The sequence below is a fragment of the Stenella coeruleoalba genome, assembly GCF_951394435.1.
Source record: "Stenella coeruleoalba genome assembly, chromosome: 20".
Lineage (NCBI taxonomy): Eukaryota > Metazoa > Chordata > Mammalia > Artiodactyla > Delphinidae > Stenella > Stenella coeruleoalba.
This window is the reverse complement of record NC_137166.1, coordinates 14,058,011-14,071,354: the sequence shown is the minus strand read 5'-3', so window position 1 is coordinate 14,071,354 and position 13,344 is coordinate 14,058,011. Positions and strand designations below refer to the sequence as shown.

Here is a 13,344-nt window from a genome sequence, read left to right as displayed (position 1 = left end):
TGTCTTTTTGTGAATGTGGTTTTCCTTCCACAGGCTGCAGGATTGTAGTTCTTCTTGCTTCTGCTGTCTGCCCTCTGGTGGATGAGGGTATCTAAGAGGCTTTTGCAAGTTTCCTGATGCCATCAACATTTTAAATGCCCCTACCCTTTGACCTAGTCACTCGACTCCTAGGAATTTATCCTATAGACATAGACACAATATACAAGGATATTCATTGCAACATTGATTATAAGAACAAAAGACTGGGAGCTAATATCTATCAATAGGAGATTGGTTAAATAAACGATGGCAGAATTCAATGATGGAGTAAAATGCAGTTGTTAAAAAGAGTGAGGCAACTCCATATGCACTGATTAATTATCCTCCAGTGGAAAAAGTACAGAACAGGAGTGCCTGTGTGTAAACAGTAACACATATATGAACGTGGGTTTATAGTCACGCATTATCTTTATATTCATACAAGGACAGGTAAGATACTTGTGTAGCCTTGGTTACCTCAGGGGAGGGGAACAGTTGGCTTGAGGGGAGGGGAGATGGGCACAAGGGTAACATGCTTTTCATTGTCCTATCCATTCAAAAATAAAAATGAAATATTTTTAAAAAAAATAAGGCCACACCTTGTCCTGGGACAAAATGATATAGAATATTCAACAGGGAGACATACCTTAGTGAAGTTACCAGCCTTATTGATGTCCAAAGAATTCTATGCCTTCTAAGCAGTAAAGAAGAGACCCACCAAGGGAGGATTTTAGACTAACCTTGGACTTCTCCACACTTTTTGATCAATTCTCTTGATCATAAAGGGATTGTAGTAATAATTGGCATTTATATACCATACACTATATGCTAGGCACTGCTCTGAACGCATCACAAATATATTAACTCATTTCATCCTCTTAAAAAAAGTTAGGTACTATTATTGCCCCTGTTTTACAGATGGAGAAACTGGGGGCTAGGAAGGCCAAGCAAGTTTGCCCAAGTTCACAGAGCTAGTAACTGGCAGAGGGAGGATTTGAACCCCAGCAGTCTGGCTTCAGAGTCCACGATCTTACAATTAATATCTCTTGTATAAGAAATTTTCTTCAGTTTTTTTTTTATTTCAAACATGATTTTTTAAAATAAATTAGTCTAATTCCATTTTTGTAAAATTTTATTTATCTATCTGTCATGCTTGGACTAATGTTTTACCAAATGTGAACTCTGAGAAATAATATCTTGTGAAGTTTTGAATGAATTTCTAACTTCTTCTTTGTGCTTTTGTATATAATATAAAATGTTGTGGACATGTATCATTTCCACAAAACAACAAAGTCATTCCTCTGGGGGAAGAAGTGTTTAAGTCAATCTCCAAGATATTTAAACACCAAGCATTGCGATGCCTAGTGCTGCAGATACCATGGTCTACAAGAATGACTTCTAAATTGTGGCAAGCTACCTGGGCCAAGTGGCCAGCGAGCCTTTCAGAGGGGATTAGCCAACTGAGGAGTCATTACCCTCTGCCTCTTGAATCCGGTGATTCGCTTTATCAGCTGGAACCATCTGATCGTGTCACTGAAGTGCACAGTTAAATACCTGAACCTTCAAACTCAGTGGAGAGGAAAGTGCTCTGTAAACAGATTTGTTACTGTGCGCATTCTTCCTTACTGCCTCAGGGCACTTTCTGCAAAACCAGGAGGTGGCTTTCATGCCGATTAAATGTGGGAATTAAGCAATTCCTAAAAAAGCCAACTCAGAGCCAGGCTTTCTATGGGAAGGCCACTTTCTGTGGCCTTGGCATCAAGGAACACATGGGGATTTGAATCAAAGAGAGAAAAGAACAAACACAATCTACCGAACAAACTCTGTACGGCTCTGGAGTGTCATTTTAAGTTGAATAGAAAGCAGTGGAAAGTGGATACCACTATGCTGAAGAGTTAGAATTGGAGACGTTAGAAAAGAAATTAAATTACCTAATCCATCCCTTTCTGGGTCACCCTCTACAGAGCCCCTCCACCATGGGGTCCTTTAGAAAGCCTTTTTAAAATTTTCTTAAGCAAAGAACTTTTCCCACTTATCTAGGAAGAACGTTTTACAATCTAATTTATTTTCAGTTAAGAATATTTCATAATAATTATTCATTGCAGATTTTCCTTTTACAACTCCTCAATCCTTACAACCTCACAACGCTTATCAACATCTCTTTTTTCAAATCATTTTTCTTCAAATTTTTCTTGCTTTCATTTTCAACTAAAAAATATATATGTGTGTAAGTGCATAGAGATAGATAGATATGGGTAGATATAGATATCGATAGCGATACACTAGCTGTTTAACTATGTAAAGTGTGGTTACATAGTTATGGATAAAGTGTATATATACGTATTTCCTACTAATCTGTGTGTCTGTATGTATATGTGTGTGCATATATATATATATATGTATATAACTTTGGTTGTCCTATTTCATGTATCAGGTTGGAAATGCACAGTATGGAGGTTGGTAATTCCCCATTATCTTGTTTGTAGCCTATTAAACTGGAGATGGGTGAAGAAAAAGACCTGCTAGTCAAATTCAACCCTTTCTATAAAAACGATTTGAATACCTGGGTGGCAGAAGAAGTTCTAGAAATCAAGTATGTGGAGCATCCCCAAGTGGACAGCCTGCACCTGCGTGGAGAAGTGAATTACCCCAACCTCACCTTTGAGACCATGGAGCTGGATTTTGGCTGTATCCTGAACGATACTGAGGTGATCCGCTACATCACAGTCACCAACTGCAGCCCTCTGGTTGTGAAGTTTCGCTGGTTCTTCCTGGTGGATGATGAGGAAAATCAGATAAGGTACCAACTTGCGTGGCAATCCTGCCGAGCTCTCCCCTGCTCTTCATTTTTTTCTCCTTCGGGCTTTGCACTTTGTTTCCTGTATTCTGAGTACTGGTCTTTCATGAATACTTTCACTTCCAACAACTAATCATTGACAGAAGGAACAAAGAGCCATGGTCCATCCTAGGTTTCCAAACAGGAAAAGCAGATAAAACATCTTTGAAAGCCCCAATTGCCACCAAATTAACAAAGTGATATCCCTAAGCCTGCTCTAATTTTGAATCTAGTGGTTGGATCATTAGAAATTCATCACTAAAAATAGTCTTCATAGAGTTTCCTTAATAAGCATTTGAAACCCAAAGTACGAATTGAGCAGGGTGATACATGAGATGTGTGCTGCCCTGAGCTCTACCTTCTGCATATTTCAGTGGGTTCCATTATGGCCCATATATGTACGTATGTATATAGATATATACTTATGTACAAAATAGTGGGAGGTGGTGAGCGCCGGAAGGGAAAAGCTGTCTTTACAATATTTGGGTTTAGAAGAGTCTTTCCTGTTCAATTAGAAGCTAAAGCCAACTTAATTTGGAAAACACTCCCTTAAAGAACTAGGAACAGCCTATTTCAGTCAAGCCTCAATAAGTTTCATGTGGGTCAAAAGCCATGTTGTTGGCCAGGATGGATGGGCTTGTGCATATTTCCTTATTGGATGTTTGGACAGCTCGGTTTTCAACACCTGAATTTTGAATGGCCATTCTTAACTAGGAAAGTCTCATGTTATTTCTAGGCTGGTCGATGCTTCCTGTACACTATCCTCATCTTGTGTATGATAGCCATCCTTTCTTTCCTGTGCCTGTTTCCATGGTAACTATGGCTTGCTCTGGATGTCTTCCATAAACATCTGATGATGACCCGGTGTAGCACCGAAGCCAGTTCTGGGCCTGAGTGATGGAGCCTGCTCATTAGGTGCCAATGACTGTTGAGGTGTGGGATGAAATTCTGTAGATGGTGAACATTTAAAATAATTATGGAAAAATCAGCCAACCTGACCTAATGAGTTTCGAACACCAGATTGTGTGAAGTTATTCTGATGGAACACAGCTAAATGAGATTTTTCTATCTGGGAGCAAGGGACATGCTTTATTTTTTTTTTTATTTTCGAGAGGCCATTTCCATAATTAAAATGATGACATTTTGAAAATGTTCTTGGCCAGTACTGGAGATGATACACTTAATTTTTCATTGGCTTAAGCACTCATTTAACCATATTTTTCCTTTCTTCTTTATCTTCTAATATCTTGATACTCAGCCTCTGCTTATATTTCATTTGTTCATTCATTCATTCATTCATTCAGAGAGTCACTCAGAAACCATTTGATAAGTGGCTCTTATGCACCAGATAATGGGTGAGGTATCAGGGATACAGAAGTGAGTAAGACATGATCACTGGACTGAGGCTATTGGGGAAACGGATGTGTAAACCATGACACATGATAGTGCCAGCCTCTGAGGGATGCCGGGGGAATGAATGCTTGCAGGAGTCAGAGAAGGCTGCACTGAGAGGCACGGTTAAATGCTCCAGATGGAGAAGCAGGGAAACATTCTCAGTAACAGGAATAGCATGTATATAAGTTCGGATTCATGGATTCTGTTGCAAGTGACAAGAAACCTGACCCTAAGTAAAAATGAAAAGCAGGGACTTCCCTGGTGGTGCAGTGGTTAAGAATCTGCCTGCCAATGCAGGGGACACAGGTTTGAGCCCTGGTCCGGGAAGATCCCACATGCCGCAGAGCAACTAAGACCGTGAGCCACAACTACTGAGCCTGCACTCTAGGGCCCACGACCAACAACTACTGAGCCCGCGTGCCTAGAGCCCGTGCTCCACAACAAGAGAAGCCACCGCAATGAGAAGCCCACACACCGTAACGAAGAGTAGCCCCCGCTCACCACAACTAGAGAAAGCCTGCACACAGCAATGACGACCCAATGCAGCCAAAAAACAAATAAATAAAATTTTTTAAAAATTTTTTTCTAAAAAAAAAAAATGAAAAGCAAAGTTCATTCACTGGTTCCCACAACTCAAAAGTTCAAGTTCATTCTGGCTTCTGGCCTGGCTTAAAGCAAGGACTCAAACAGTGTTGCTGGAGCCAGGGTCCCTGTCTCAGCTCTGCTCTCCGTCATGAGTTAGCCGCGTTCTCAGATCAGCTTTTCTCCCATGGTCACCAAGTGCTGCCAGCACTCCTGGGGCCATGTCTGTGCAGATTCTGAGCCACTGAAAAGGAACATGAGCCTTGGTCCCAGAACTTCCAGGAGATGCACTCTGATGGGACCATCTTAATCACCTTTCCTGTCCCCTCCCCTCACCGGTCACCATTAGGGGAGGGCGAAGCTCTTGATTAGCATTGGCCTGGCCGTGTGCCCCACGCCAAGCGCTGCAGTGATGACCTCAGAACCACATGGACTGAAGGGGTGGGAGTGGGGCAGATCTCCAGGCAAAAAACTGCAATATAGGAGAAGGAATGCGGGAGAGGCAGGTGGCACGCCCCTATCAGCGTCCACAGGGGACCCGTCAGTGCAGCCACAGTGCAGACTTCATCAATGGGGGGCAGTCTGGGGAGGCGAGTCTGGGCAGGTAGGTTGGCAGCAGTGTGTGAGAGGCCTGGTATTCCATGATAAGGTACTTAGACTCTTTCTTGGAGGCAGTGGTGAGAGTTGTAATCAGGAGAGTGACAGAGTCAGGTTTTTTCAGAAAGATAACCCTTAGCAGCATTCAGCACAGTTGTCCAACCCCTCCTTCCTGAAACACATTCCTTCCATGGCTTGAATAGCACCATACTCTCCTGCTTTTCCTCTTGTCCCCTTGACTGACTACTTCTCAGCGCTCGGCCAGCAGCAACTCTGCTGCAGTTGTAGGACGCAGGGCTCCCTCCTAGGCCGTCTGCTCTTCCTGGAGTTGCATTTACCGACAGCTTCACTTAGCCCCGGTTGCAGAGGCTTCTGAATGCGTTTCTCCACCGAGACCCCTCGGAGTTCCAAGTGCATCACCCTCTTGACGTCTCCTCCTGGATGTCTCGCAGGTGGCTCGTGTCCAGCGTACCCCACTCCAGTCTCAGGCTCTCCCCTGCCGCCTCCCTGCCTCTCCTACAGGGCCCTTGTCCCAGTAAATGACATCACTGTCCTGGGAGGCATCCAGATTCCCTCCTCTCCCTTACCCCATGCATCAAATCCATCACCAAGTTCTACCTATTACACCTAAAAACCTTTCATTCCCATCTCCACGGTGGTTACCCTAGTTGAAGCCCCGATTGCTCCTGCCTGGACAGTTGTGACAGCCCCTGACTGGGCTCTCTGCCTCCACTCCTGTACCACAGTCCATCACCCCCTCAGCAGACAAGCGATGAGCATGTCACTGCCCTGCTTTTCAGCTTTGAAGGACGCCCATGCTTCTTGGGATAAACTACAAAATATTCACTGTGTTCTTCAAGGCTCAGCTGCCCCTATGCTGCCCCTGAATTCCTCTCCAACTTCTTCTCACTTTGCTCTCCCCTTACCACACTGACTTCTTTCTGTTTACCCACCATGCCGGCCTCTTTCCCTGCCCAGTGGTGGTTTGCTGTCTAACTGCCCTCTCTCTACTGGACGCTCTCGCCTCTCCTCACCTAGTTAGCCCTGCTGCCTCACTAAGTCTTCAGCTTAAACCTCCTTCCCCAGGAAGCCTTCTCCGAGACCCTGCCCTACCCAAGGTCCCCTGTTACAGGCACCAGTAGCCTATCTCCTTGGTGACTCATCACATTTGCAGCTATGGCTAATGGTCAACTTCCTAGCTGGTGCTTAATCCCCATGAGACTAGGGAGCACATCTGTTCTGTTGCCTCTGGATCCCAGAGCCCAGCACAGTCCATAGCACAGTCCTCAAAAGGTATTTTCTAGTTAATCAACTGCTCTCCCTGCCCCTGGTGTTTGTAGTGAGAGGAGAGTCATTTCATAACTGGTTTAACATTCTTTTCTGTTGGCTTCCTGGCACCTGCCAAATGGAAAGGTTCAAGGCATAAATATCACCTTGAAGAGAAAAAACAATGCCACTTGCTGTCTAGACATGCTCTGTCTGTGCAGCCCGTCAGAAAAACATGAACCACTCATTGGCTAAAGGTCACTTTTATCAGATATACCAACACAAACCTTTCTTTTCCAATCAGAATTCTTCTAAGCCTCACAACCAGTAAAAGAAACAAAAGCATAAAAGAAGTTTTCTTCTTCTTTTATTAGGCAGGATATGAGGAGGCCTAGACTCTCAACATTCCTGCCTGTCACAACACGTATACATCACACGTGTGTGTGTGCGTGCACATGTGGGAGCGTGTGTGTGCACGTACATGTGTACATGCATGTCTGTGCATTTGGGAATGAGTGTGCGTGTTTGTGTGTGTGTGTGTGTGATTTTGTAGGGAATTCTGACTCAGACATTCAAAGCATCTCTCTTGTTTGAGCATATTTCTGGTTCCAAGTTGGCCCTCATGTCACACATAAGAACAAAGAGAGAAGTAAAGTGGGCAAGGGTGTTAGGTAAGCACTCCCTAAGCCAGTCATTGCCTTAGAAACCCACTCATCCATGCGAGTCCACGTGCATGACAGAGTTCTAGACTGAGTTTGATAGATAACAGTCCACGCGCTCACAGTACGCAAGTAATGAGGAAGCTGGGAGGACATATCAGGCCTGGGCATGGCTGCCGGCACAACAGCACTGCAGAAACATGCCCTTTCTTCGGCCTAACTGCTTAGCCGGATAAGAGCACGATGCTTTGTGGCATCTCTGTGAAAGGGGAGCACAGGGAAGCCGACACTGAAACCAGGCTTTGCTTTTAAGAGACCAGAGAGAGAACCAAGCAGATGCTGGCTCAGCTGGCGTCTATGCCCAGACTCAGAGCTGCAAGCTGAGGCAGTGTTAGAACTTGGAGCATGTGGGCCGCATGATCCCCAAGGACAGCTTTGCCTTTTTGCTTCCGAATCAGATTATAAATAAACCAAATTCAAGAGCCTAAGGGAGCCCAGCCTGACAGCAAAGGAACGTGTGTTGTTCTCACACTGATTTTTTTGTGATGAGCATCAGTTGTCTAATATTGTGATTGGAAGAGGAGGGTGGAAGGGCTGGAAGTGGGGTGGAGGGTCCTTATCGCCTGGATGCTTCTGTCTGTCTCTTCATCACCCCTCAACTTCTCTTGCTTTGAAAGTGGAACTTCTTAAAGACATGGTATCAGTGGTAGTTGAGGTCCTGGGCTGTGGAATCAGACATGGCTGGTTAGAATCCCAGCTCTGTCCTAAACACATGACCCCGTGCCCTGGCTTACTTACCTGTAAAATGGGGATAATGCAGAAACCGAAAAGACTTGCTGTGAGCACTAAATATTTATAAAGTGCATGTGTCTTTGAGATAACACATGAAAGAAAAATCTGAACTTGGTGGCTGTTTTCAGGTCTCAAAGGGTCCCTTCTTCTCCATTCCTTCCCACCAAGTGCTGCTAAGTGAAGCACTCCCCAGGATCCTAAAATGTTGGAACCATAGGGTCCTTAGACACCAACATGATGGACTCAGCCCCTTTTCCTTCTGAAGGTTAGAAAATTCCTTTCCTGTACCAGGCCACATTCATCAAGGCTGAAGCCAGGCCCTCAAAGGCCACACTCCATGTGTGGTCAGGAGGGCCAGGCCCAGAGTGCCCTCTGCCTTCCCCACCACTCCTCCCTGCAGCCAGGTAAGCCCAGACCCATGATCAAGGACCTGCCCCTGCTTTGCCCAAGGGCCCAATCAAGGAAACAAAAATGTTTAGGGGGAAAATAAAACATGGTTCTTTATTTTTCTTTCAAAAAAAATAATAATTTTATCAAATCCCATGGGTCAGGCACTGGGCATCCTTGCACCCCAGCCTTCCAGGGCTGCTCAGTGTGCTAAGAGCCTGGCCTCTAAGGCAGCCTTCTACTCAGCCACCTGCCCCATGTGACCTTGATGGATGCCTGAGGGTCCCTGAGCCTCGGCTTCCTTGTCTGAAATGAGGGTGATTATAACAGCATCTCCCACATAATGGTTGTGGTGAGGATTGTCTCAGCCCCTACTGCAGAGCTCTTGGATCTGTGTGTCACATAATAAGTGCTCAGTAAGTGTCAGGTGTTACGGCCATTCCTTTATTGAGGAAATTGAGTGGATTGGCACCCCTGTAATGCTAATACAGGACCTATTTGAGAAGCAGAATCCTGGAGGTGGCTTGGAAACATCTCCTGGAATCAGTCAGAAGCCATTTCAGGACACAGAGAGGCCTCACGGGGTCTGAGGGCCGCAGGTGTCTCTTGCTAGCTTGAGCTTCTGTCCCTTCAATAAATATCCCTCTGTCTTCCCCACAGGCCCTGCACCTCTCAGAATCCTTCAAGCTTCTGCAGTTGTATTTTTTTTTTCCACCTCCCAGAGAAGTTTGGATAAGAGACAAAAGTGAGCGTGGAGCCTGGGGTCTAGAGGGAAAGCAGTTCTGATGAGGGAGCAAAAAGGGTCAAAAGAGGGAACAGAAGTGGCCACAGCTGTCCTCAGGCAAAGTGCCAAGTCAAGTTCTTATGCCCCTCCCATCCCCTTTCTTCCCTAACTCTCCCCCTGCTTGTACTTGAGCCAGAATGACAGTTTAACAGCCCAAAGAATGAACCCAGTGCAAACAGGAGCTAGCCCCCTCGCCTGTATTAGTTTCCTATTGCTGCTGTAACAAATCACCATAAGCTGATGCTGGCAGGAAGTAGACAGCACGCCTAAAGGATTAGTCTAGATGAGATGAAGAAAGGTAGCAGAGGCCTGAAGGGACAAGGGATGAGAGTCTTAACCAGAACCTCTGTGGCCTCCCTTACCAACTCAAGGTGTTATGTGACCTGCTTTTCTGAGTCATGTATGGCTGAGGGTTGAGGGGAAGTAGACCTTAAGAATATTCACTGAGCAGTAGTGCAGAAGTACTGGGGGTTAGAACTTCAACATAGTATTTCAAAGGGGACCGATTCAGTGCATAACAGTCTTTAATTTAAAAAAATTAAATCAGTAAATACGTGAATAAACATTTTAAGAGTAAAAAGGTCATGGTATCAGAAGCCCATGAGTCAGGGAAATGGTAGCAATATGACTGGAAAATTCTGCAGGGCCAGGTCAGGTCCAGTGCTGTAGGCCATGCTGAGGAGTTTGATTTTTTTCAAAATGTAGTGAAAAGCCATGGAAGGGTTTAAAGTAAGTGATTAAGAGAGAGTGACATGGGCTACCATGGACCAGAGTCAACAGAAACGGTAGTCCTTAGACTAACAGAACTGCGAGAGGTCATTATCAACAGAAGAGCAGGTCATTATCAAAGGGGGAGCAGGCTCATTAAAGGCACTTCTACTGGGTATACTTAAGGAAGAAGGAAAATTATCTCAGACATATATCTGAGATGCAAGAAGGATTTCTGAACTAAGAAAATGGTATTATTATGGGTAAAATTAAAATACCATTAACTACATAAAATAATAATGTAAAATATTAATATAGGACTGAAATACTATATAGTATGGAAGGGGAGAAATGAAAGATTTTAGGTCTTTGAGTTGTTCCAGAAGAGGGAAAAGGTAAGCTTTAAACATAAATTTAAGTAAAGAAAAGAAGTAAAAGTACTTTATTACTAGAAGAAGAAAAAAAGTGAAAGGGAAAAATATAGTCAATCCAAAATAAATAAAAAATTAGGGGAAGGAGTGACATGGAAAATAAACACAAAAATAAATAAAAAAAAATTACAAAATAAGATGATAAAATAAATCCAAATGTATCGGTAATTGAAATCACTATAAATAAAACTAAGAAAATGATTGTGCTTCTGGATTTTACTCACAATTATTTTAAAAAGAGATACCTGAAAAATAAGGATACAGTAATATAAAAGGATGGGGAAAGATAGAACAGGCATATAATGGAGGAAGTTCTGAGGAAACTATGAAACATCAGTTAAAATAGACTTCATTTTTAAAAATTTTTTATCGGAGTATAGTTGATTTACAATGTTGTGTTATTTTCTGCTGTACAGCAAAGTGAATCAGTTATACTTATACATACATATATATATATATTTATTTATACACTTTTTTTAGATTCTTTTCCCATATAGGTTATTACAGAGTACTGAGTAGAGATCCCTGTGCTATACAGTAGGTCCTTATTAGTTATCTGTTTTCTATATAGTAGTGCGTGTATGTCAATCCCGGTCTCCCAGCTTATCCCTCTCCCACCTTTCCCCCCCCAGTAATCAAAAATGGACTTTAAAACAAAAAAGCATTACCAGAGGTCAAGAAGGTTACTAGGTCAGTTCACCAGAAAGATACAATAATCCTAAACTTCATACATCTCAAAACATAACTTCAAAATACATAAAGCAAATCAAATCCCCTATCTTTAATAACACTCTCTCGAGCAGACAGAAAATCAGCAAGACTATATAGCTTACATTGCCGCATGTAGTAGCCACCAAACCTCATGTAGCTATTTAATTTTTTTTTAACTTTTTAAATTAAAAATGTAGCTCCTTAGTCACACTAGCCATATTTTAAGTGCCCAGTAACCACGTGTGGTTTGTGGCTGTTGTGTTGAACAGCACAGATATAGGCCATGTCAGTCACTGTAGAAAGTTCTGTTGGACAGCTCTCCTACAGACAATTCGAACACAATTAACAGGCTCCATATAATATATGTAGAACACCCCGTTAAGAAAATACTCTTCCAGCCCTATGGAACACTTATGAAAAATTACCATATACTAGGGCTTAAAGCAAATCTGTTATGTTAGAAATCAATAACAAATATATATTTAAAAACAAACAAGAAGAACATAGACATTTTAAAATACACTTCTGAATAACCTATGGGTGAAAAAAATCACAATGAAAATTAGGAAATACTTAAGATTGAATGATGATGAAAAAAATCAGTGGTAGTGAAGCTGAAGTGGACTTCTAAAAATTTTTATTGGATTAGAGTTGATTTACAATGTTGTGTTAATTTCAGGTATACAGCAAAGTGATTCCGTTATACATATACATATTTTCATTCTTTTTCAGATTCTTTTCTCATATAGGCTATCACAAAATATTGAGTAGAGTTTCCTGTGCTATACAGCAGGTCCTCGTTGGTTATCTATCTTATGTATACTAGTTTGTGTATGTTAATCCCAAGCTCCTGGTTTATCCCTCCCCCCCACCACCCCATGCTTCCCCTTTGGTAGCCGTAAGTTTGGTTTCAATATCTGTAAGTCTATTTCTGTTTTGTAAATGAGTTCATTTGTATCATTTTTTAAAATTAAATTCCACATATGAGTGATATCATATGATATGTCTTTCTCTGTCTGACTTCACTTAGTATGATAATCTCTGGGTCCATCCATGTTGTTGCAAATGGCATTATTTTGTTCTTTTTTATGGCTGAGTAGTATTCCATTGTATATATGTACCACATCTTCTTTATCCATTCCTCTGTTGATGGATATTTAGGTTGCTTCCATGTCTTGGCTGTTGTAAGTAGTGCTGCAATGAACATTGGGGTGCATGTATCTTTTCGAAATATGGTTTTCTCCAGATATATGCCTAGGAGTGGGACTGCTGTATCATATAGTAGTTCTATTTTTATTTATTTATTTTTAGTTATGAATTTATTTGGTAATTTTATAATCGTCTATTGGCATATACTTTTTTTTAAAATAAATTTATTTATTTTTGGCTGTGCTGGGTCTTCGTTGCTACACACAGGCTTTCTCTAGTTGCGGCGAGCGTCGGCTACTCTTTGTTGCGGTGTGCGGGCTTCTCATTGCGGTGGCTTCTCTTGTTGTGGAGCGCAGGCTTTAGGTGTGCAGGCTTCAGTAGTTGTGGCATGTGGGCTCAGCATTTGTGGCTCACGGGCTCTAGAGCACAGGCTCAGTAGTTGTGGTGCACGGGGCTTAGTTGCTCCGTGGCATGTGGAATCTTCCTGGACCAGGGGTTGAACCTGTGCCCCCTGCATTGGCAGGCGGATTCTTAACCACTGTACACCAGGGAAGTTCAGTAGTTCTATTTTTAGTTTTTTAAGAACCTCCATACTGTTCTCCATAGTGGTTGTACCAATTTACATTCCCACCAACAGTGTAGGAGGGTTCCCTTTCCTCCACACCGTCTCCAGCATTTATTGTTTGTAGACTTTTTGATAATGACCATTGTGACTGGTGTGAGATGATACCTCACTGTAGTTTTGATTTGCATTTCTCTACTAGTTAGTGATGTTGAGCACCTTTTCATGTGCTTTTTTTGGCCATCTGTATGTCTTCTTTGGAGAAATGTCTATTTAGATCTCCTGCCCATGTTTTGGTTGGATTGTTTGTTTTTTTGACATACAAACAGCATGAGCTGTTTGTATATTTTGGAGATTAATCCCTTGTTGGTCACTTTGTTGTCAAATATTTTCTCCCATTCTGTGGGTTGTCTTTTCGTTTTGTTTATGGTTTCCTTTGTTGTGCAGAAGCTTTTAAGTTTAACAAG

At 42.5% G+C, this 13,344-nt stretch overlaps 1 protein-coding gene across 7 annotated transcripts in view; it reads left to right on the top strand.

Moving 5' to 3' along the window:
- HYDIN (HYDIN axonemal central pair apparatus protein) overlaps window positions 1-13,344 on the top strand; it is a 432,533-nt gene that overhangs the window by 261,478 nt on the left and 157,711 nt on the right. For all 7 annotated transcript variants that reach the window (XM_079907197.1, XM_079907191.1, XM_079907192.1 and 4 more), the window contains one exon: window positions 2,505-2,818. In XM_079907197.1, coding sequence (XP_079763323.1) covers window positions 2,505-2,818 — 314 coding nt within the window. The remainder of the gene's footprint in view (window positions 1-2,504; window positions 2,819-13,344) is intronic.